This window comes from Schistocerca nitens, chromosome 10 (genome assembly GCF_023898315.1).
Source record: "Schistocerca nitens isolate TAMUIC-IGC-003100 chromosome 10, iqSchNite1.1, whole genome shotgun sequence".
In the NCBI taxonomy this organism is placed as follows: domain Eukaryota; kingdom Metazoa; phylum Arthropoda; class Insecta; order Orthoptera; family Acrididae; genus Schistocerca; species Schistocerca nitens.
Window position 1 is genome coordinate 130,954,622 of NC_064623.1, and position 25,406 is coordinate 130,980,027.

Genomic DNA, 25,406 nt, shown 5'->3' on the forward strand with positions numbered 1-25,406 from the left:
TCCTGCCACTTGTGCCTCATTTCCCACAACAACAAAGTCTCAATTTACATATCCTAGAATACAAAAAATCTATTATCCTGCACTAGAAGCAGATATATTGTAAGTAGGCTGTTTAGGTTTTTATGTTGGTAACGTCACCTAGCGCTCTGTATGAAAATCACTGGTTGTGCTTTGTGCAATCTGTGGCTGGTTGGCATTGTTGTAATATTCGCTATTGGGCAGTTGGCTGTGAACAGCGCGTAGCGTTGCGCAGTTGGAGGTGAGCCGCCAGCAGTGGTGGATGTGGGGAGTGAGGTGGCGGAGCAGATGATCTGGACGTGTGTCCATCAGAGAGAGCATATAATGACTTTTGAACACTATTAAGGTAAATACATTGTTTGTTCTCTATCAAAATGTTTCATTTGCTGAGTGTGCCTATCAGTAGTTAGTGCCTTCATTAGTTAGAATCTTTTATTTAGCTGGCAGTAGTGGCGCTCGCTGTATTGCAGTAGTTCGAGTAACTAAGATTTTTGTGAGGTAAGTGATTCGTGCAAGATATAGGTTAATGTTAGTCAGGGCCATTCTTTTATAGGGATTATTGAAAGTCAGACTGCGTTGCGCTAAAAATATTGTGTCAGTTTAGTGTTGATCAGAATAAGTGAAGAGAGAAATGTCTGAGTACTTTCAGTTCTGCTCAGCTGTTTGAAAATCAAATAACGTAAGAGGTTTATCAGCACAGTCATTCATAAATTTTTCTAAGGGGACGTTTCAATATAACACCAAACAATTATGTTTCAGTGACCTTCCATCCATGGCCAGTTTTTCAGCCTCCACGAGTTTCAGCCACTGAAGCAATAGCTGGCTGTAGCAAGCCTTTTTCCTTCGTGTTGGTACTTTAATGACCCACGAGGATAAGGGCCAGGCAACGGATAAACATGGTCTGTCAAGACCTGATGTTGTTTACAAACATTGCATACTATAAAACAACAGAGGGGAGGCAATTTGCCGCGCAGAATCAGCCGAGTGGTCTGGAACGCTGCAGTCGTGGACTGTGCCGCCTGTCCCGGTGGAGGTTCGAGTCTTCCCTCGGGCATGGGTGTGTGTTTGTCTTTGGGATAATTTAGCTTAAGTAGTGTGTAAGCTTAGGGACTGATGACCTTAGCAGTTAAGTCCCATAAGATTTCACACACATTTGAACATTTTTGGAGGCAGTTTACACATCCACATTAGGAAGATAATAAACTCTCTCACGACTAAAAGCTCACATGGAATTGATGGCATTTCCAGCAGGATAATAAAAGCTTGTTCCCAATAAATAAGTGGGATTCTTAGCCACATATGTAATAGCTCTCTGAAGCAGTGTATTTTCCCAGATAGACTGAAGTATGCCATTGTTAAACCACTGTATAAAAAAGGGGATACGTCTGATGTCAACAACCACTGCCCAATCTCTCTTCTGACTGCCTTATCCAAAATTCTTGAAAAAGTAATGTATTGTAGAGTAGCTTCACACTTTTGTAAAAATAAAGTTTTAACTACATGTCAGTTTGGTTTCCAGAAGGGTTGTTCAACGGAAAATGCTATAGATACTTTCACAAATGAAATATTAAATGCTCTGAGTAACCTGAAGTCACCCATTGGGATTTTCTGTGATCTATCAAAGGCTTTTGATTGTGTAAATCATGGAATACTTCCAGATAAGCCCAAGTACTGTGGTATGAATGGGGCAGTGCTCAAATGGTTTAAATCATACCTAACTGGAAGAGTGCAGAAAGTTGAAATAAACAGTTCACATAATATGCAAAAAACTGGTGATTTCTCAAACTGGGGAACAATCAAGAATGGGGTGCTGCAAGGTTCGGTCTTGGGTCCTCTGCGGTTTTTAATATATATTAATGACTTACCATTCTATATTCATGAAGATGCAAAGCTGGTACTTTTTGCCGATGATACAAGTATAGCTATCACACCCTACAGACAAGAATTAACAGGTGAAATTGTAAATGATGTTTTTCAGAAAATCATTAAGTGGTTCTCTGCAAATGGGCTCTCATTAAACTTTGACAAAACACAGTATATACAGTTCCACGCTGTAAATGGAATGACCCCATTAATGAATATAGACTTTGATCAGAAATCATTACCTAAGGTAGAATATTCAAAATTTCTAGGTGTATGCATTGATGAGGGTTGAACTGGAAAAAAACACACTGAAGATCTGCTGAAACGTTTGAGTTCAGCTACTTATGCTATTAGGGTCATTGCAAATTTTGGCGATATACATCTGAGTAAATTAGCCTACCACGCCTATTTTCATTCTGTGCTTTCGTATGGCATTATATTCTGGGGTAACTTATCACTGAGTAAAAGAGTGTTCAGTGCAAAAAAGCGTGTAATCAGAATAATTGCTGGAGCTCATCCAAGATCATCCTGCAGACTCTTATTTAAAGAGCTAGAAATCTTCACTGTAACCTCACAATATATATATTCACTTATGAAATTTGTTATTAACAATCCGAACGAATTCAAAAGTAATAGCAGTGTACATGGCTACAACACTGGGAGAAAGGATGATCTTCACTACTCAAGGTTAAATCTAACTTTGGCTCAGAAGGGGGTAAATTATGCTGCCACAAGTCTTTGGTCACTTACCTAATAGCATAAAAAGTCTGATAGATAGCCATATGGTATTTAAAAGGAAATTAAAAGAATTTCTTAATGGCAACTCCTTCTACTCATTAGATGAGTTTTTGGATATAGTAAGTGGGTAATTTCCCAAACCCCACAACAAAAAATAATTACAAATATTGAGTGTCATGTAATATTTTGTCTAATGTAAAATCTTGTATAGACACCTTTTATTAACCTGACACGTTCCACATCATTACGAAGTGTCGTAGTCATGATCTATGGAACAAGTACTAATCTAATGTAATCAAAATATCCACGGGCGTACTGACGGTCTAGTGTCCAACGGGCACAATATTTCGGCGATCATACATGTCTCCATCATCAGGTGAACTGACGGACTGATCTCCTGTGAACGTGCCGGCACGGAGATCCGTACGCTATGACTCCTCGGAGGGAACTGGGTTCGGTCGCGGCGGCGGCCGATTTAAATACCCTCCTCCCGCGGGTCGCTCCCTCCGCTGTCCGCGCCCCGCGCCACGGTCGCGCGGTGGAACAGATTGCGACGGCGTTTGAGAAGACGTCGGAGTGATGGCTCTGTCCACCGTGGTCGTCACAACTATACGTTTGCTCGATTTACTCTTGATTAACCCAATCGCTGGTTCCCAAGCCTTGCTAAGATTATAGCCACAGTCACGGATTATGAGGTCGTCATTGGTGCGAATTTCGATGGCCTCTCTAACAACGCTGTACCAGTATTTCGACGTCTGTACCAGAATCCTCGTGCGTTCATACTCCATAGCGTGATTTTCCGACAAACAATGTTCAGCGACCGCCGACTTGCTCGGATACATCAGTCGAGTGTGCCTCTGGTGATCACGGCATCGATCCTCGACGGTACGCATCGTCTGATCAATATACGACTTGCCACATTGACACGGAACCTGGTACACGCCGGCCTTCCTCAAACCGAGGTCATCTTTGGCGCTCCCCACCAATGCACGAGTTTTATTTGTAGGACAAAACACAGTTCCGACCGGGTGTTACTTCAAAATGCGGGCGATTTTCCCCGAGAGTGCGCCTGTATATGGAATAAACGCAGTGCCTACCTCCTCCCTCGTGATTTCATCCATCTCCACAGTTTGTGCTGTAGTGGGTGGGCGGAGAGCACGTTGAATCTGCCACTCTGAGTACCCATTTTTTCGAAATACAGTTCTCAGATGTTCCAATTCCTGGGGTAGACTCTCTGCGTCGGAGATAGTGCGCGCCCTATGTACAAGAGTTTTAAGTGCCCCATTCCTCTGTGATGGGTGGTGGCAGCTGTCTGCATGCAAATACGGATCAGTGTGCGTTGTCTTCCGATACACCCGATGACCTAGGGTGCCGTCAGCCCTTCTCTTGACCAAGATGTCAAGGAAAGGTAATTTACCCTCCGTTTCAGTCTCCATAGTGAATTTGATGTTGGGGTGTATGGAGTTTAGATGTGTAAGGAAGTCAAGGAGCTTATCCATACCATGTGGCCAGTTGACGAACGTGTCGTCCACGTAACGGAAAAAGCAAGTAGGTTTCCATTCGGATGACGACAGGACTTCCTCCTCGAAGTTCTCCATGTACAAATTCGCTACCACCGGTGAGAGTGTGCTACCCATGACGACCCCTCCGCTTGTTCGCAGTATTCTCCATTAAAAAGAAAATACGTGGAAATCAAGACATGCCTAAAAAGTTCAGTGGCCTTCTCGTCAAACGTCTGACTAATCAATTCTACTGACTCTCGCAGGGGTACCCTCGTAAACAAGGAAACGACGTCAAAACTCACCATGATATCTGACTCATCCAACCTGAAGCTATCAAAGCGTTTAACAGAATCCACGGAATTACGGATGTAATCTAATCTAATGGTGAATTGAGAAATATACATGGTTATTCAAAGGTTGACATTTAATCTTCAAGCTGAATGCTACTGACTCTGTGAACGCAAAGAAGTATGTAGAGATCGACTGAAACAAGTACTGTTAAGAGTCTCCCCTCTCCCTTATTAAAAAACGCAATAAAATGGTGTGTGATTTTTTGTCTGTCACTACTGGCTGACGCCCCCTGTTAACGTGGAAAACGTAGAGACGTCGCGACGGAACTCACCTCATGCGAGAGACTTCAGCGTCACCAGGAGGTGGAGTGGTGCCGGCTTCCACTGGTGGCGCGGTTGCCATGGGAGTGCTGCTGCTCTCGCTGGAGCTGGTAGCCGCCGTGGCCCTGCTGTCTCCAGTGGCTGGAGAGCTGGACAGAGGGAGACACCGTGTTAGCGAGGAGGCCGGGGGGCACCTCACTACAAGAACTACTTCTAACGGATTGTCATTCTTAACAATGGAACAACGACTGTAGTGTGACCACAAAGGTGAATGCCATCGAGCTAATCACTTCAGACACTGAAACTTTTTGGCAGGTCAAAACTGTGTGCCGGACCGAGACTCGAAATCGGGACCTTTGCCTTTCGCAGGCAGGTGCTCTACCAACTGAGTTCCCCAAGCACGATTCACGCCCCGTCCTCAAAGCTTTTCTTCTGCCAGTACATCGTCTCCAACCTTCCAAACTTTACAGAAGCCCTTCTGCGAAACCTGCAGAACTAGCACTCCTGAAAGAAAGGATATTGCGGAGACGTGGCTTAACCACAGCCTGGCGGATGTTTCCAGAATGAGGTTTTCACTCTGCATCGGAGTGTGTGCTGATATGAAACTTTCTGGCAGATCAAAACTGTGTGCCGGAAGGTAGGAGACGAGGTACTGGCAGAAGTAAAGCTGTGAGGACGGGGCGTGAGTCGTGCTTGGGTAGCTCAGTTGGTAGAGCACTTGCCCTCGAAAGGCAAAGGTCCCGAGTTCGAGTCTCGGTCCGCCACACAGTTTTGATCTGCCAGGAAGTTTCATATCATCGCACACTCCGCTGCAGAGTGAAAATATCGTTCTACTTCACACACTGCTTCTCCTCAGATTCTCACAACAATTCCGTTGCATAGCAAAATACATGTTGTACAAAATAATATGCAAATGAGAGGTACATACAAGGGGCAACAGTTATCGTGGAGTTATATAACTATTGCACAGCACAGTTTGAATACATAAAAACAACAATAAAACAGAAACTAGAACTGGAACAACTTTAAATAAACTGACTGGACACTGTAGTCACTGAATGACGTTCCCAGCACATGTGTCACGGACGGGCTGTAAAGCCACAGGTGCAAAACGAGGAGAGCAGCTTTTGAACTAGTGGGGAGGACGTCCAGGGAAGCAAGGGGTACAAAATTAGCGATATTATGAAGCCCTCCAGTAAACCATTTAATTGTTGCAAGAATTATTATCACAGAAATTGAAACATTTCCCAGTGCCTGTGTGGTGTGCGTACTGTAATACCTTCAGTACACACACCATCAAATTATTTGACTAGTAGCTCGAACGAAGTAGGCGAGTGTCAGCAATATGTCTCGTTGTCTTATCGTGGCGTGTTTATCTTCTGCCGTTAGGTCCGACGATGTAATGCCACTTGTACGCTTGGAGTAGCAGATTGACTGTGACCAACTTTAAACAGAACTTGATTAATTTTCACACACATTTATTAAAATAATAACAAGCATAAAAATTACTTAACTTGGTTCTGGATGCTATTTACCATTGACAATCTGAAGTTCCTTTGGTATTGGTACGTTAATCTTATTCTCACATATATCTCTGATAGGCCTACTTGACAAGTGTCTATACATTTATCGTCATTGATATGTACACTAATTTGGTAATCTTATTAGGTGCAGACTGAAACTTGACTATAGACTGGTACAGACAAACGTAGAGCTCGTACAGACTGGTACAGACTAATGCAGACTGGTACAGACTGGTGCAGACAAAGGCAGACTGGTACAGACTAATGCAGACTGACTAATTGGAGGTCTGTACACTCATTGTAATACCTCGCGCATTCATGTACCACTGCGCGAGTGTGATCCACGAGGAGAAAAGGTTCTACGTAAGCAGCAATCTCATTGGCTGCGTTACATATTAATACGACGATCGGCGGAAGCAGAATTTGGTCCATCTCTATGGCAGCGCCATCTTGTAGTGCGGAGACGGACGAGAGCTGCGCCTGCGCTGTTGTGCTTAGCGGGGTGCGCTCTAGTGGGAAAGTTGTGTACGCGCTGACTACACGGAACTATGTACACAACAGCCTGTATTTGATTAATATTAGCCAACGAGTACCCTCAATGAACAGGCGAATGTTGAATATCCTTTGACTGCAAAGTGTCTGAGTAAGGTCAGTAAAGAAAACAGAGACAACGCATATATACATTTACGCTTGGCAATGGGTATAAAGAGCAGATATTGTGATCATTGATACCTTAACGTCTACCCACTCCTGTGTGCTAGTTATTTTTCCTCTGTGTCTAACAGTATTCCCAAAAATAAGTCACATAATGTACTTCCTGATGTTTTCGCATGGCCACAACTGCTGCACCATTAAGTGGACTACACTTGCCAGTATAGACTCAACATTTGCATCCACATGACCACACTTCAGCACCTGACTTGCTGCTCTTGACACATCTACTTGGACATACTAACCAACCTAAAACCATATTATTCCTAATATTTGTTATTATTAGACTGCAAATGAATTAAATACTGCACAATATTGTGCATTCACTAACCTCAGTCATCAATAAAAATGTTTGCAGTCGTACCCCTAAACTCTGTGTTATATACATGCAACACTGTCCAGTTACATTAATATGATCACCTGTCAAAACACTGAATAGGGTAAATAACCACATGGGCAACTGCGAGACATGCAGGATGAGAACCAATGACGTTCCGAAAGGCTCCAAGAGGCACTTGCTGTCATGCCGTGGCCGTCTGTGCTTGGTTTCTCAGTTGACAATCCGTGGCACAGACTGTCTGATGAAAGTGGTCCCGTACATTCTCGTTTGGTTTGAAATCCGCTAGTTTCATGGTGAGGGGATTACAGGCCACTCACCCTGATGTTCTTCACACCATGTACATATATTGCGAGCTGTGTGACAGGTTGCATTGTCCTACTGGTAGATGCAATCATGACGAGGAAAAAAAAATACTGCTTGTAGGGGTGGACATGATCCCCAAGGGTAGATGCATACTTGTGCCGATCCTTTGTGCCTTCCAGAATGACGAGTTCATCCAATGAGTGCAACGGAAACATTCTCCGAAATAGCCACCTGTCGCCATTCAGTGTACACCTAGTTCTGGTGCTCCCATGCAACTTCCATCCTTTGTCACTGATGAACAGCAGGACCATATGCACCAACATTCGCTGAGTGATCACTGAATAAGCACTGTTGATATCCCCTTAGTTCATTTGGGCAGTCAACTGCTCAATGGCTGCATATCTGTCAGCTCATACACGTCTCTGCAGCCATCATTCACCACTGTCATCCATGGCAGGCAATGCACCACAGTTCCCTTGGCACCTGTTTTGGAAATGGTTCAAATGGCTCTGAGCACTATGGGACTTAGCATCTATGGTCATCAGTCCCCTAGAACTTAGAACTACTTAAACCTAACTAACCTAAGGACAGCACACAACACCCAGTCATCACGAGGCAGAGAAAATCCCCGACCCCGCCGGGAATCGAACCCGGACCTGTTTTGGATTGCGCCATTATGCCACGCAGGTTGTGCTTTAACCAGGACGGTGAAATGTTTCTTTTCATTTGTAAATAAATTTCAGTCCCAAAACTGAATAATTTATGTAAACCTGCGTCAGAAACGTCGTATTTTTGTATGAATTCCGCGTATTGTTTCTATGTTGTCTTATAATGTAAAATTGCAATTAATTCTTAAATGTGAGAGAGCATACAGATGTCAAAACTAGCGAAAGAGAGCAACTGTATTTTTTAATTGATAATAATGCATCAAATGCAACGCAAGCGGCGTCAACAACCAAATTTGATGCGATCGGTCGCACCGGAAAGGTGCGCAGCGAAGTCTCTCGAACATTTTCCCCCGCAAGAGACTTCCAGAGCAGTAAGAGGCTGAGGAAGAATGACAGTGGAGTTGCCTTCAGTTGTCTATTTGTATATAAACACGAGCGGAGTCTGGATCGGTCTCTCTCGATATCTCTCTCTCCTGAGGCCCGCTCTCTTCCGGTGTCTCCGCTCTTGTCGATCGCTCTTAATGGTCGCTCTCTCGAATGATTTTGTGGTAGGCAGTTGAACTTGAAAGATATTTTCAAGGTGTTTAAAGTACTTATCTATGTAAAGGTATCGTCAGTATATGAATCAATGTTTCATTTCAACAACATTAGCCACGCCTGCCAACTTGTCTATGTCTCAGTTAGGAGAACTGCGAGACTGCCGGACATATCGTTTGCTGTCATATCATTCTTTTTACTTGGCTGCTTCTTTTAATTAATGGCACTCCAGTTAATTTCCTCTTATCAAAATGTATTTTTCCATTACCACTAAAGAGCACTACCCACAATAGAGAAAACTTTCCTTTTTGGAAATAATAACTCGATAGCACACATACAGTTTACAAACTTGGCAGTTTCGAAAATGCTTCTTGGCCGGAAAGCCAATGCTCGTGCATGTTTGGACGTCAGATAAATCGCTCCCTTTCTACACTGTGGTAGCGACTGTACTGTTTCCTCGTTCATTCAACACGTTTCATTTGCCCTCCACAGCTTATGCCGCAGCCTGGGTGTTGCACGTTGACGTCGAAAATAGGCGATTTCCTTTTAGTCGTGTAGTCGCCTCTGTGGGTCTGCAGACGTGAGTTGCTGCAGCTTCGAGTTCCACTTTGAAGGTCAGCATTTCACCCGTGTCATTTGAATGTGGCTATTGTAAGGTATATAAAAATAAGTTTGTGCATATTGTGTGCTCAGTCACGTGACTACTGTAGGTTTGTCAGTAGACCACATATATTGTATCAGTAGTTAATAAATTAATGCTACTAATGCGTTCGAGGTAAGACGTTACGAAGTATGGGACTGGCAGTTATTCTCTCAGTGCAGTGCAAAAGCACAGTAGGAATTTTTGACAAGGGAGCTATACTAAGTAAGCCACTTGACGGAAGTTTGTATGTAATGTTTTGACAAGCAGAAACAACTGTAAGATGAATGTGGATGATAGTATAATTAAACATATAATTCATGAATGTGCTAATAATGAAGCAGTATAGTCATGGCAAAAGAAAATAAACAGTTAAAAGTTGTGTAAATACTATAGAAGCAATATTTAATGACACTAACCATTAGAGACATTCGTGTATGGTATTGAAGCTGTGGGACGTTACTGTGCTACGAATTTACGATTGACTCAACATGAAGCCTATCACGTAGATCCTGAAGATGGGAACAGAAGCTGTATGAGAAATTGTTTTTTCAATAAGCTGACCATTCAAAAATTTGTGAAGCCTGAGGCAATGAAGTAGATGACGATCAGGAATTACTGGAGGGACTCTATTTAATTTAGGTAGTGTATTATCTTCCCCATGAACCATATATTTTGGCATTGGTGGGGATCCTTGCGTGCCTCAGCAATACAGATAGCCATACCATAGGTGCAACCACAACTGAGCGGTATCTGTTGAGAGGTCAGATAAACGTGTGGCTCCTGAAGAGGGGCAGCAGCCTCTCCAGTAGTTGCAGGCGCAATAATCTGGATGACTGACTGATCTAGCCTTGTTAAAACCACCAATATGGCCTTGCTGTGGTGGTACTGCGAATGGCTGAAAGTAAGGGGAAACTACAGCTGTAATTTTTCCAGAGGGGATGTAGCTCTACTGTGTGGGTAAATGATGATGGCATCCTCTTGGGTAAAATGAACCCCCATTCGGATCTCTTGAGCGGGGGGAGGGGGGGACTGCCCAGGAGGATGTCGTTATCAGGAGAAACAAAACAGAAACAAAACTGGCGTTCTATTCATCAGAGCGTGGAATGTTTCTGGTCAGCCGAATACAGTGTTACAAATACAAAATCAAATGGGGGTAATTCAGTAGTACGATTGATAATGATTAAGGAATGCAGATAAGCTACTATGAACAGCACGGTGAATGCATTATTGTAGCCAAGATAGACACATAGCCACACTCATCACAATAGTACAACTTTATATGACAACTAGCTCCGCAGATGAGCAGAAGATTGAGGAAACATATTATTAGATAAAAGAAATTATTCAGATAGTTAAGGGAGACAAAACTTTAATTATGCTAGGGGACTTGAATTCGATAGTTGGAAAAAGAAGAGAAGGAGAAGTAGTAGGTGAATATGGGCTGAGGGAAAGGAATAAATAAATATATATGTCGTGTGACTAGGGCCTCCGCAAGGTTCGCAGGAGAGCTTCTGTAAAGTTTGGAAGGTAGGAGACGAGGTACTGGCAGAAGGAAAGCCGTAAGGACAGGGCGTGTGACGTGCTTCGGTAGCTCAGTTGGTAGAGCACTTGCCCGCGAAAGGCAAAGGTCCCAAGTTCGAGTCTCGGTCCGGTACACAGTTCTAATCCACCAGGAAGTTTCACAGCAATTGAGAGATTCATACCTCATAAATTGGTAAGAGATGGACCTGATCCCCCATGGTACACAAAACAGGTCCGAACGCTGTTGCAGAGGCAACGGAAAAAGCATGCGAAGTTCAGAAGAACGCGAAATCCCGAAGATTGGCTAAAATTTACAGACGCGCGAAATTTGGCACGGACTTCAATGCGAGATGCTTTTAATAGGTTCCACAACGAAACATTGTCTCGAAATTTGGTAGAAAATCCGAAGAAATTCTGGTCGTATGTAAAGTACACAAGCGGCAAGACGCAGTCAATACCTTCGCTGCGCAGTGCCGATGGTACTGTTACCGACGACTGTGCCGCTAAAGCAGGGTTATTGAACGCAGTTTTCCGAAATTCCTTCACCAGGGAAGACGAATGGAATATTCCAGAATTTGAAACACGAACAGCTGCTAGCATGATACGGGCAAGTCTTCAGGTCCAGACTGTATACCGATTAGGTTCCTTTCAGATTACGCTGATACAATAGCTCCCTACTTAGCAATCATATACAACTGCTCGCTCACCGATAGATCTGTACCTACAGATTGGAAAATTGCACAGGTCGCACCAGTGTTTAAGAAGGGTAATAGGAGTAATCCATCGAACTACAGACCTATATCATTGACGTCGGTTTGCAGTAGGGTTTTGGAGCATATACTGTATTCAAACATTATGAATCACCTCGAAGGGAACGATCTATTGATACGTAATCAGCATGGTTTAAGAAAACATCGTTACTATGCAATGCAGCTAGCTCTTTATTCGCACGAAGTAATGGCCGCTATCAACAGTGGATCTCAAGTTGATTCCGTATTTCTAGATTTCCGGAAAGCTTTTGACACCGTTCCTCACAAGCGACTTCTAATGAAGCTGCGGGCCTATGGGATATTGTCTCAGTTGCGGGACTGGATTCGTAATTTTCTGTCAGGAAGGTCGCAGTTCATAGTAATAGACGGCAAATCATCGAGTAAAACTGAAGTGATATCAGGTGTTCCCCAAGTAAGCGTCCTGGGACCTCTGCTGTTCCTGATCTATATAAATGACCTTGGTGACAATCTGAGCAGATCTCTTACGTTGTTCGCAGATGATGCTGTAATTTACCATCTAGTAAGGTCATCAGAAGACCAGTATCAGTTGCAAAGCGATTTAGAAAAGATTGCTGTATGGTGTGGCAGGTGGCAGTTGACGCTAAATAACGAAAAGTGTGAGGTGATCCACATGAGTTCCAAAAGAAATCCGTTGGAATTCGATTACTCAATAAATAGTACAATTCTCAAGGCTGTCAATTCAACTAAGTACTGGGGTGTTAAAATTACGAACAACTTCAGTTGGAAAGACCACATAGATAATATTGTGGGGGGAAGGCGAGCCAAAGGTTGCGTTTCATTGGCAGGACACTTAGAAGATGCAACAAGTCCAGTAAAGAGACACACTACACTCGTTCGTCCTCTGTTAGAATATTGCTGCACGGTGTGGGATCCTTACCAGGTGGGATTGACGGAGGACATTGAAAGGGTGCAAAAAGGGCAGCTCGTTTTGTATTTTCACGTAATAGGGGAGTGTGGCAGATATGATACGCGAGTTGGGATGGAAGTCATTAAAGCAAATACGCTTTTCGTCGCGGCGAGATCTATTTACGAAATTTCAGTCACCAACTTTCTCTTCCGAATGCGAAAATATTTTGTTGAGCCCAACCTACATAGGTAGGAATGATCATCAAAATAAAATAAGGGAAATCAGAGCTCGAACAGAAAGGTTTAGGTGTTCGTTTTTCCCGCGTGCTGTTCGGGAGTGGAATGGTAGAGAGATAGTATGATTGTGGTTCGATGAACCCTCTGCCAAGCACTTAAATGTGAATTGCAGAGTAATCATGTAGATGTAGATGTAGATGTAGATCAAAACAGTTGATAACTTATTTGTTGGTAAACACTGCTCCGTAATGATGACCTTATTACGACATGTCAGTGGCGATGTTTGGTTTGTAGGGCCCTCAACTACACAGTCCCAATTTTTGCACAGTCCAGTTTTTACCCAATCCAATCCAATCAATGATGATGAATGATGAGGACAACACAAAAACCCAGACCCTGTGCAGAGGAAAGCGGGAATCCGGCCAGGAATCGAACCCGGGACCGTCCGATCCGGAGGCAGCGATGCTAGCCGCTAGACCACGAGCTGCGGACTGAAATATCGATAAAACCGTAATGATCTATGGTGGTGTATTTTAGAGCACTGGCTCATCTGGGGAAACTTAGTAGCAAAAACTGTAGGTATGGAAATGCACACATCTGTAAAACTGCAGAAGGGTGGCTCGTCGGATGCTTACTCGGTCTCGTTTGACAGACGAGACATCAGCCGAATCACTTCGAGCAAGTCCTCGGGGTGGTTTCGCATCTCCTCTGCCCAACCCCGGGTGGCCACCACGTGGAGCAGGTGGGCCTTTACGAAGGCCACGACGGCCTGCCTGTGGCTGTCAGTGCCGTGCCTGACTGCGACCACAGCTGCGGCCGCCGCCGTCTCCGTGGACAGCTGCGCGGCCACCTGCTGCTCGCAGGCAGACTTGAGAGCTGGCAAGCCGAACTTGTCGGCGGCGGCCAGCAGCTGGTGGGCCGTGCCGCGCAGCTGGGGGGCCCGGAGGGTGTAGCAGTAGGCCACGAGGTGGCGCAGCGCCGGGCCCTCCACGTCCGCGATGCTGACCTGGCCGCCGCCGGCCTTCGTCGCGTCGTGAGCAAAAATGGCGGCTAACACGGGGCTCCTGGCGGCGAGGACAGCCCTGTGCGCCACCAGGCGCGTCTCGCCCGCCACCAGAGTCACCACAGCGCCGCTACTCGCGTCCAGCAGGGCAGCCAGGTCCGCGGCCGCCGTCTCCCCGTCCTCACCGACTGCTGACACGGTGGACGAGTCTGAAACACGGCGTCACTGAGCAGCTCTCTTCCCTTAAGGTCGGGGCACACATGTCCGGACCGTGTCCGTACCGAGACACGTCCGAGTATCGGCCGTCACCTGGACAACGAAATACATCATTAAAACGAATGTAGCGGGCCCCACTTGACCGGGCCGTGCACGGGGAACGTCAACGGGCCAGAGCCGTGCCGGGCGGGATTCGCCGTGTTTAACTTTTCAGTGACGGACACGGCCTGACGGTAGAATTGTCTTGTGAGCTTTGCAACTGCGCAAGACTGTTCTGTGTACAAAACATGGATGTGGAACGACTAATAGAAGAAGTTCGTAAGTTTCCTGTTCTTTACGATCAGGGAAGTGAAAACTACAGGAATATCGAGTACAAAGACAGAGTTTGGAAGACAATTGCAACAGATCTACAAGCCAAAGGTAAGAAAAAAACTATACAACTTTTAATACCCGAAAGATATTTATTTACTTTTTATTTTACAAACAGATGTTTGGTTTATGTCATCGTTATATCGCCAAGGTGACATGTTCTTCCCATTCCACAGTCCCTTGTGGATAATTCATGAATTTTTTGAGTTGTTCTCGTACAGCAAATGCAGCGTCTGTTTCGAGGTAGGTTTCGAAGATTTGATGATCTTCCGGATCCCTAAGCAGTTTCCTTTTGATCTATCATCTGTTCGGGCACCCTATAACCTTCCATTTTTCGAATAAAGTTGTACAGTACACACGCAGCCGTCACAATCATTGTAAGGTTATTAGGATCTCCCTGAAGGATTCTTCTAAATATTCGAAATTTCTGTTGCAATATACCGAATTCATTTTCGGATATTCTTCTTGCCCGACTCAAACGATAAATTAAAAATAGCCTTGTCATTTGTTAAGTTCCTGCCGAGATATGGTCCCATCAAGTATGTTTTGAGAGGAAAAGCTTCGTCGCCTACAATTACCATTGGAAGTTCAACATCAGTTCCTGGTAAGGTTTTACTCTATGGGACACTAAGTGTATTGTTTTCCAATGACTTTCCAAGGTTTGAATTTACTAGAATGCCTCCATCAGAGTTTTTTCCGTACGCTCCCGCGTCTATTGCAATAAAATTATAACATGGGTCAACCAGAGCAAGAAGCACAATGGAATATGTTCTTTTGTAATTCCAATAGAGACTTACTGAGTTGTTTGGAGCCTGTATTGTTACGTGCTTTCCATCTAGTCCTAATTCACTATTACGAAAATTAGTGAACATGTTTTACAGATTTCACAAACAGAAACCCAGATCACCGCGTCCGAGTCACTACAAGGAACAACAGAGACACGGACGTGCCCCGGTCATGTGTGGCCCCTGCAGGAACGGACCGGAGCACGGCCGTCACTCGTCCGACGCTCGGCCCTGACACGGCCCGGACGTGTGTGTCCCGACCTTTACACAGTGCCGTCTGCACCTGCTCGAGCCACAGGCAGATCAACATCTAGCAAAAGTTGCTCTGTGCTGTAAGTGTGTGATATCTTTTCTATGTCTTAAACAGGTGGCACAGGCGAACAGCTGCAAAATCTTAAACTAAACCGTTTATTGTATTTACTGCTTGTTTGCTCGAAAAGCTCTAGGTTTCCAGAACGAGATTTTCACTCTGCAGCGGAGTGTGCGCTGATATGAAACTTCCTGGCAGATTAAAACTGTGTGCCGGACCGAGACTCGAACTCGGGACCATTGCCTCTTGTGGGTAAGTGCTCAACCAACTGAGCTACCCGAGCCCGACTCACGCCCCGTCCTCACAGCCGTACTTCTGCCAGTACCTCGTCTCCTACCTTCCAAACTTTACAGAAGCTCTCACGGTTGAGCGCTTGCCCGTGAAAGGCAAGATTACATCGCAACGAAAAACGCGTTTTAATAATGTCCAGCCCAAATCCTGTATCATTTCAGTGATACTCTCTCCCATATTTCGCAATAATACAAAACGTGCTGCCCTTCTTTTGAACTTTTTCGATGTACTCCATCAACCCTATCTGGTAAGGATCCCACACCACACAGCTGCTTTCTAAAAGAGGAAGTACAAGCGTAGTGTAGGCAGTCTCCTTAGTAAATCTGTTACTTTTTCCAAGTGTCCTGCCAATAAAACGCAGTCTTTAGTTACACTTCCCCACAACATTTTCTATGTGTTCCTTCCAATTTAAGTTGTTCGTAATTGTAATACCTAGGTATTTAGTTGAATCTGCGGCCTTTAGATTTGACTGATTTATCATGTAACCAAAGTTTAATGGATTTCTTTTAACACTCATGTGGTTGACCTCACACTTTTGTTATTTTGGGTGAAGTGCCAATTTTCGCACCATTCACAGGCATCCCAAGATGCCTTGTCACGGTTCACACGGCTCTCCCCATCAGAGGTTCGAGTCCTCCCTCGGGGATGGGTGTGTTGTGTGTGTTGTCCTTAGTGTAAGTTAAATTAAGAAGTGTGTAATGCTAAGGACCAATTATCTCAGCCGGCCACGGTGGCCGAGCGGTTCTAGGCGCTTCATTTTGGAACCGCGTGACTGCTACGGTCGCAGGTTCGAATCCTTCCTCGGGCATGGATGTGTGTGATGTCCTTAGGTTAGTTAGGTTTAAGTAGTTCTAAGTTCTAGGGGACGTATGACCTCAGCAGTTGAGTTCCTTAGTGCTCAGAGCCAGAGCCATGGAAGTCCAAGGATGCCAGGACTGGACTGCAGCGTGGATGAGGCAGTGATGTCCAACCCAATTTGGCGATGTGTTCCCGGGTTCTCAGACTTGTGTGTGGGCGTGCATTATCGTGTTTGAGCAAGATTTCTGATGGGTTCTTGTCCGATCGAATACGTCCGAAACTGTTCTTGAGTTGATTCAGAGTCCTCACGTATGCCTCTGAATTGATGGTTGACCCTCTTGGCATCACATGCACGAGAATGTCATCACAATGTCACTATGACTTTTTTGGCGGATGGGGCTGTCTTGAATTTTCTTCTTTTGTGGTGAATGAAGATGATGCCACTCATTTCTTGTTTCCGGTGCAAAGTGGTGCACCCAGCTTTCGTCCCCCGAAACGATCCGTGACAGAAAAGCTTCTCTGTCGGTCTCAAAACGCTCCACCAATGCAGATGAAATGGCCTTTCTGTGAATCTTGTAGTCCGCTGTGAGCATTCGTGGAACCCATCGTGAGCACCTCTTTGAATATCCGAGAGTCTCGATCATTTCAGACGCACTTCCAATAATGGCCGACAACTGTAGAGGAAATTGTCGAGTTGAGATGCGCCGGTTGGCACGAATAATGGCATCCGCACCATTCAGCATGTCTGGAGCAGTGGCTGTGACAGGACGTTCCGAGCGTGGCTGATCTGTTTCTTCATTTCCTGAGACTGTAACTTTCTTTACCTGTCGCCCAACTGTACTCAAGATGTTCAAATGTATGTGAGTTCCTAAGCGACCAAGCTGCTGAGCTCATCTATTCCTAGACTTACACACTACTGAAACTAACTTAAACTAATTTATGCTAAGAACAACACATACACCCACGCCCGAGGGAGGACTTGAACCTTCGGCGGGAGGGGCCGCGCAATGCGTGAAACCGCGCAGTATGAATACTGGGCGGCAACTGTACTCCTATCAACTGCAGCATCGTCACATACTGCACACAAATGTTTTTGGATGTTCACTATGGTTTTATTTTCCAATACACAAGAATTCAATAACAATGTAAAATGTGTGTGAAATCTTATGGGACTTAAGTGCTAAGGTCATCAGTCCCTAAGCTTACACACTACTAAACCTAAATTATCCTAACGACAAACACACACACACCCATACCCGAGGGAGGACTCGAACCTCCGCCGGGACCAGCCGCACAGTCCATGACTGCAGCGCCTTAGACCACGCTGCATGTAACGTGAGTCGTATGTAGACGCCACTTTGACGCTGTAGTACGGCTCTACAACCTGCCACAACGGTGCGAAATTTCACCGGCGCACAGGACAAACATCAAATGTGAAGAACCAACAAGGACGTTGGTCTATGTTTATTAATAGCTTTTTTTTAAAAAATGTGGGGCATTACTTATTGAACAACCTTCGTAGCTATAACGGGGCTCAGTAAAGGACAATGGAAGGAAAGATTTCTGCGAATGTAGGATACGTCAACTGCAGTAGAAAATGGTATAGCTGTAGCAGGACTCACTACAAACAAGAAGTTAGGGCAGAGAGTGAGCTGCTGTGAGCAGTTGAGAGACAGGACTTTTATCAGAGTCGACAGTGATCTGGGGACGCTAACAACGATAGTTCAGCTATACGTGTCGACATCACTGGCAGAAGATGAAGACGTGGAGAGAGTCAGAGGATACTGAACGGGTAACTGTGTGTGTGAAGGACCATGAAACATTTGTAACAGAGCGGGATTAGAGCGAAGTACTACTATATGAAGGAACGGGAGACAGACGTACACAAGGATACGGGTTTGTTGGCAGAAATGAGAGCAGAGGTAAGACCAACTGAGTTCTGCAATAAAATTCAATCAGTAACTGTAAGTACAGAAGACAGACTTGTATACTGGGGGAGGCCCTGGAGGCACGGGCAGACACCAGCCGGATTACGTCACTGTGGGGCAGTAATTTCGAATCAGTTATTGGCCTGTAAGGCATAATCAGGAGCAGATGGACTCAGACCACAATTTAGTAATCATGAAGGGTAGGCTGAAGTTTAACAGAAACATCAGCAACAATCAATGCGTGAAGAAGTGATATCCCGGCACATCATAATCAGCGTCTGAACCTCACTGAGGCAATAAACGCAGTGTTACTCCTGAGTACCTCTCGGGTTTCGCAAGACGACCACACGAAAAGTACAACACCTATGTGGACCTCCGATTACCGACTCGTCTCGATTCTTAATATCTTTTCAAAATTAAGCGAATGACTAATTCATACGAGAAGAATGTTTTGTAATAATTAATAAAAAAAAGACAGTTTGGCTTTCCTAAGGATGTTCGTCTTTACAGCTGTGAATGATACCTCAGAGAGCCTGACTAGAGATTGGTTGGCAGTAGGTACATGCTGTGATTTGACTGGCGCTCTGTGTTGGTCACGAACTGCTACTAGCAAACACTCAACACTATAGCGTCAGTGGCTCATCAGCTACACTTCTGACATCTCGTCTCGCTGAAACCGACGCTATGTGGCATCAGACAAGGGAGTTATGTATTTTTGTGTTCCGTCGTGTCTTTCCTTTTGTTTACAATTTCTGGTAGCAACTCGCTCACAGCAACGTTATGAAACTGTGAATTCAATTATTTCCTTACAGATGAGACCAATATGGTGTTTAAAAATGTGTCAGATGCGTACACCAGTAACTTCTTTTCCCTGTTTTCCATCATGTTAACTGTAAGCTCCCTTTCAACCAACATAAGTCACATCAACGACATTCAGTTTCTCCCTGGCAAGAAAAATCTAGAAGAACTTACGTACGGTAAGGTCATCGCAAAAAGTTCATCAGGTTAAAAACAAAACAGGAAACAAATCATACTCCACATTCTGAACAAGATAGCTGATGGATTTTGGTTTTTCATTGATTTTATATCGTTAGTGATCAGGGAGTCATAAAGTGTGCATTCCACTGTGTGGTGCTTAAATAATTTTAAGGAAAAACTTTTCTTTTTCAAATAATCTTCATTATGTAGAAAATAGTGAGTAGAATAATTTGTAAAATAAGTCCAAGGACCTCTTGGTGCGAATCGTGTAGACAGTTGAGAATTAATAAATGAAAAGCAGCAGTTTGCTTTTGTTCTATAAAAGAACAGATAAACAAAAGCAAACTGGTGCTTTTCATTTATTATAATGTAGTTCTACCAAGAATCGACGGAAGATTCTGTTAACAGTTGAGAATTCTTCACATTGTTTCACAATTTATCAGGATTGTTGTCACGAACTCTGATGTATATGAAAGCAAAAGTCCACGTGAGCCACAGTAACGGCACATACTACAGACACGAAAATCTGCCGCTGGTGAATGAAGACTTTAGATGTAATGGTACCACAATTCTGCACCGACTGGACTCAAATGTGTCAGAAACAGAGAAGGCATTACCTAAATGCAATTCTTCCTGTATGATAGCTTCTTGTACTCCATTCGTGAATTTGTAAACACGAGTGGAAAGAAAATCCCCCCCCCCCCCCTCTCCCCATGAACCATGGACCTTGCCGTTGGTGGGGAGGCTTGCGTGCCTCAGCGATACAGATAGCCGTACCGCAGGTGCAATCACAGCGGAGGGGTATCTGTTAAGAGGCCAGACAAACGTGTGGTTCCTGAAGCGGGGCAGCGGCCTTTACAGTAGTTGCAATGGCAACAGTCTGGGTGATTGACTGATATGATCTTGTAACACTAACCAAAACGGCCTTGTTGTGCTGGTACTGCGAACCCCTGAAAGCAAGGGGAAACTACAGCCGTAATTTTTCCCGAGGGCATCCAGCTTTACTGTATGGTTAAATGATGGTGGCATCCTCTTGGGTAAAATATTCCGGAGATAACATAGTCCCCCATTCGGATCTCCGGGCGGGGACTACTCAAGAGGACGTCGTTATCAGGAGAAAGAAAACAGGCGTTCTATGGATCTGAGCGTGGAATGTCAGATCGCTTAATCGGACAGGTAGGTTAGAAAATTTAAAAAGGAAAATGGATAGGTTAAAGTTAGATATAGTGGGAATTAGTAGAGTTCAGTGGCAGGAGGAACAAGACTTTTGGTCAGGTGAATACAAGGTCATATATGCAAAATCAAATAGGGGTAATGCAGGAGTAGGTTTAATAATGAATAAAAAAATAGGAGTGCGTGTAAGCTACTACAAACAGCATAATGAACGCATTATTGTGGGCAAGATAGACACGAAGCCCACGCCTACTACAGTAGTACAAGTTTATATGCCAACTAGCTCTGCCGATGACAAAGAAATTGATGAAATGTATGAGATAAAAGAAATTATTCAGATAGTGAAGGGAGACGAAAATTTAATAGTCGTGGGTGACTGGAATTCGATAGTAGGAAAAGGGAGAGAAGAAAACGCAGTAGGTGAATATGGATTGGAGGTAAGAAATGAAAGAGGAAGCCGCTTGGTAGAATTTTGCACAGAGCATAACTTAATCATAGCTAACACTTGGTTCAAGAATCATGAAAGAAGGTTGTATACCTGGAAGAAGCCTGGAGATACTAGAAGGTATCAGATAGATTATACACTCCTGGAAATTGAAATAAGAACACCGTGAATTCATTGTCCCAGGAAGGGGAAACTTTATTGACACATTCCTGGGGTCAGATACATCACATGATCACACTGACAGAACCACAGGCACATAGACACAGGCAACAGAGCATGCACAATGTCGGCACTAGTACAGTGTATATCCACCTTTCGCAGCAATCCAGGCTGCTATTCTCCCATGGAGACGATCGTAGAGATGCTGGATGTAGTCCTGTGGAACGGCTTGCCATGCCATTTCCACCTGGCGCCTCAGTTGGACCAGCGTTCGTGCTGGACGTGCAGACCGCGTGAGACGACGCTTCATCCAGTCCCAAACATGCTCAATGGGGGACAGATCCGGAGATCTTGCTGGCCAGGGTAGTTGACTTACACCTTCTAGAGCACGTTGGGTGGCACGGGATACATGCGGACGTGCATTGTCCTGTTGGAACAGCAAGTTCCCTTGCCGGTCTAGGAATGGTAGAACGATGGGTTCGATGACGGTTTGGATGTACCGTGCACTATTCAGTGTCCCCTCGACGATCACCAGTGGTGTACGGCCAGTGTAGGAGATCGCTCCCCACACCATGATGCCGGGTGTTGGCCCTGTGTGCCTCGGTCGTATGCAGTCCTGATTGTGGCGTTCACCTGCACGGCGCCAAACACGCATACGACCATCATTGGCACCGAGGCAGAAGCGACTCTCATCGCTGAAGACGACACGTCTCCATTCGTCCTCCATTCACGCCTGTCGCGACACCACTGGAGGCGGGCTGCACGATGTTGGGGCGTGAACGGAAGACGGCCTAACGGTGTGCGGGACCGTAGCCCAGCTTCATGGAGACGGTTGCGAATGGTCCTCGCCGATACCCCAGGAGCAACAGTGTCCCTAATTTGCTGGGAAGTGGCGGTGCGGTCCCCTACGGCACTGCGTAGGATCCTTCGGTCTTGGCGTGCATCCGTGCGTCGCTGCGGTCCGGTCCCAGGTCGACGGGCACGTGCACCTTCCGCCGACCACTGGCGACAACATCGATGTACTGTGGAGACCTCACGCCCCACGTGTTGAGCAATTCGGCGGTACGTCCACCCGGCCTCCCGCATGCCCACTATACGCCCTCGCTCAAAGTCCGTCAACTGCACATACGGTTCACGTCCACGCTGTCGCGGCATGCTACCAGTGTTAAAGACTGCGATGAAGCTCCGTATGCCACGGCAAACTGGCTGACACTGACGGCGGCGGTGCACAAATGCTGCGCAGCTAGCGCCATTCGACGGCCAACACCGCGGTTCCTGGTGTGTCCGCTGTGCCGTGCGTGTGATCATTGCTTGTACAGCCCTCTCGCAGTGTCCGGAGCAAGTATGGTGGGTCTGACACACCGGTGTCAATGTGTTCTTTTTTCCATTTCCAGGAGTGTATAATGGTAAGACAGAGATTTACGAACCAGGTTTTAAATTGTAAGACATTTCCAGGGGCAGATGTGGACTCTGACCATAATCTATTGGTTATGAATTGTAGATTAAAACTGAAGAAACTGCAAATAGGTGTGAATTTGAGGAGATGGGACCTGGATAAACTGAAAGAACCAGGGGTTGTAGAGAGTTTCAGGGAGAGCATAAGGGAACAATTGACAGGAATAGGTGAAAGAAATACAGTAGAAGAAGTATGGGTAGCTTTGAGGGATGAAGTAGTGAAGGCAGCAGAGGATAAAGTATGTCAAAAGACGAGGGCTAGTAGAAATCCTTGGGTAACAGAAGAAATACTGAATTTAATTGATGAAAGGAGAAGATATAAAAATGCAGTAAATGAAGCAGGAAGTGCAAAATGGCTAAGCAGGGATGGCTAGAGGACAAATGTAAGGATGTAGCGGATTATCTCACTAGGGGTAAGATAGATATTGCCTACAGAAAAATTAAAGAGACCTTTATGAGAAAAAGAGAACCACTTGCATGAATATCAAGAGCTCAGATGGAAACCCAGTTCTAAGCAAAGAAGGGAAAGCAGAAAGGTGGAAGGAGTATATAGAGTGTCTATACAAGGGCGATGTACTTCAGGGCAATTTTATGGAAATGGAAGAGGATGTACATGAAGATGAAATGGGAGATATGATACTGCGTGAAGAGTTTGACAGAGCACTGAAAGACCTAAGTCGGAACAAGGCCCCAGGAGTAGACAACATTCCATTACAACTACTGACATTCTTGGGAGAGCCAGTCCTGACGAAACTCTACCATCTGGTGAGCAAAATATATGAGACTGGCGAAATACCCTCAGACTTCAAGAAGAATATAATAATTCCAATCCCAAAGAAAGCAGGTGTTGACACATGTGAAAATTACCGAACTATCAGTTTAATAAGTCACAGTTGCAAAATACTAATGTGAATTCTTTACAGACGAATGGAAAAACTGGTAGAAGCCGACCTCGGGGAAGATCAGTTTGGATTCCGTAGACATATTGGAACGCGTGAGGCAATACTGACCTTACGACTTATCTTAGAAGAAAGATTAAGGAAAGGCAAACCTACGTATCTAGCATTTGTAGACTTAGAGAAAGTTTTTGACAATGTTGACTGGAATACTCTCTTTCAAATTCTGAAGGTGGCAGGGGTAAAATACGGTGAGCGAAAAGCTATTTACAATTTGTACAGAGAGCAGATGGCAGTTATAAGAGTCGAGGGGCATGAGAGGGAAGCAGTGGTTGGGAAGGGAGTGGGACCGGGTTGTAGCCTCTCCCCAATGTTTTTCAATCTGAATATTGAGCAAGCTGTAAAGGAAACAAAAGGAAAATTCGGAGTAGGTATTAAAACCCATGGAGAAGAAATAAAAACTTCGAGGTACGCCGATGACATTGTAATTATGTCAGAGACAGCACTGGACTTGGAAGAGCAGTTGAACGGAATGAACAGTGGCTTGAAAGGAGGATATAAGATGAACATCAACAAAAGCAAAACTAGGATAATGGAATGTAGTCGAATAAGTCGGGTGATGCTGAGGGCATTAGATTAGGAAATGAGACGCTTAAAATAGTAAAGGAATTTTGCTATTTGGGGAGCAAAATAAATGATGACGGTCGAAGTAGAGAGGATAGACTGGCAATGGCAAGGAAAGCATTTCTGAAGAAGAGAAATTTGTTAACATCGAGTGTAGATTTAAGTGCCAGGAAGTCGCGACTGAAAGTATTTGTATGGAGTGTAGCCATGTATGGAAGTGAAACATGGACGATAAATAGTTTGGACAAGAAGAGAATAGAAGCTTTCGAAATGTGGTGCTACAGCAGAATGTTGAAGATTAGATGGGTAGATCACATAACTAATGAGGAGGTATTGAGTAGAATTGGGGAGACGAGGAGTTTGTGGCACAACTTGACTAAAAGAAGGGCTCGGTTGGTAGGACATGTTCTGAGGCATCAAGGTATCACCAATTTGGTATTGGAGTGCAGCGTGGAGGGTAAAAATCGTAGAGGGAGACCAAGAGATGAATACACTAAGCAGATTCAGAAGGATGTAGCTTGTGGTAGGTACTGGGAGATGAAGAAGCTTAAACAGGATAGAGTAGCATGGAGAGCTGCATCAAACCAGTCTCAGGACTGAAGACCACAACAACAACAACAACAACAACAACAACAGTGCAAAATAAATTATTGCCGTTATCAGCTTTGTATTTTCAATTTGGCTATGTAATTATTGTGTACTTAAGGTGCTTATTATGGAGTCACTGCATAGGTTATACATGTGCAACCGTAATGTTGGAAGAGTTCGCAATGCATGAATGTTAGCACTGCGTTCGTAAGACAGTAGCGTCTTCAGTCCTATTGTTTGCTGGCGTTCTATACTGACATCGGTTGCACACGTAATTCTCAGTGACGAGTTCGCTGTAATGATCTATGGAAATTGTATACAACAAGTAAGTAAATGTCATTCCAACTAGTGTAGTGTACAGCATCAAAAGCAGTGATATGCTGAAAGTGAATGATGTTCTACAGTTCGTTACATTTACAATGTAACATCTGCACCTGTAGGCAAAGAAGTTGTTAAATCAAGAGGTAAGATTAACCTAATGAGATAAGTCAGCATCAAATGAATATCTTGAACCATAAAATGTCTCTAAGAAAAAT

The 25,406-nt window shown here is 44.6% G+C and overlaps 1 protein-coding gene and 1 non-coding gene across 2 annotated transcripts in view; one reads left to right on the top strand and one right to left on the bottom strand.

Annotated features, from left to right (window-relative positions):
* LOC126210077 (uncharacterized) overlaps positions 1-25,406 on the bottom strand; it is a 75,311-nt gene that overhangs the window by 30,467 nt on the left and 19,438 nt on the right. The window contains exons 3-4 of the mRNA XM_049939204.1: positions 13,488-14,064; positions 4,744-4,881 (exon numbers count right to left, since the gene is read on the bottom strand). Coding sequence (XP_049795161.1) covers positions 4,744-4,881; positions 13,488-14,064 — 715 coding nt within the window. The remainder of the gene's footprint in view (positions 1-4,743; positions 4,882-13,487; positions 14,065-25,406) is intronic.
* Trnas-cga (transfer RNA serine (anticodon CGA)) lies at positions 5,422-5,498 on the top strand. The gene has a single exon. It is a non-coding gene; the product is annotated as a tRNA-Ser (tRNA).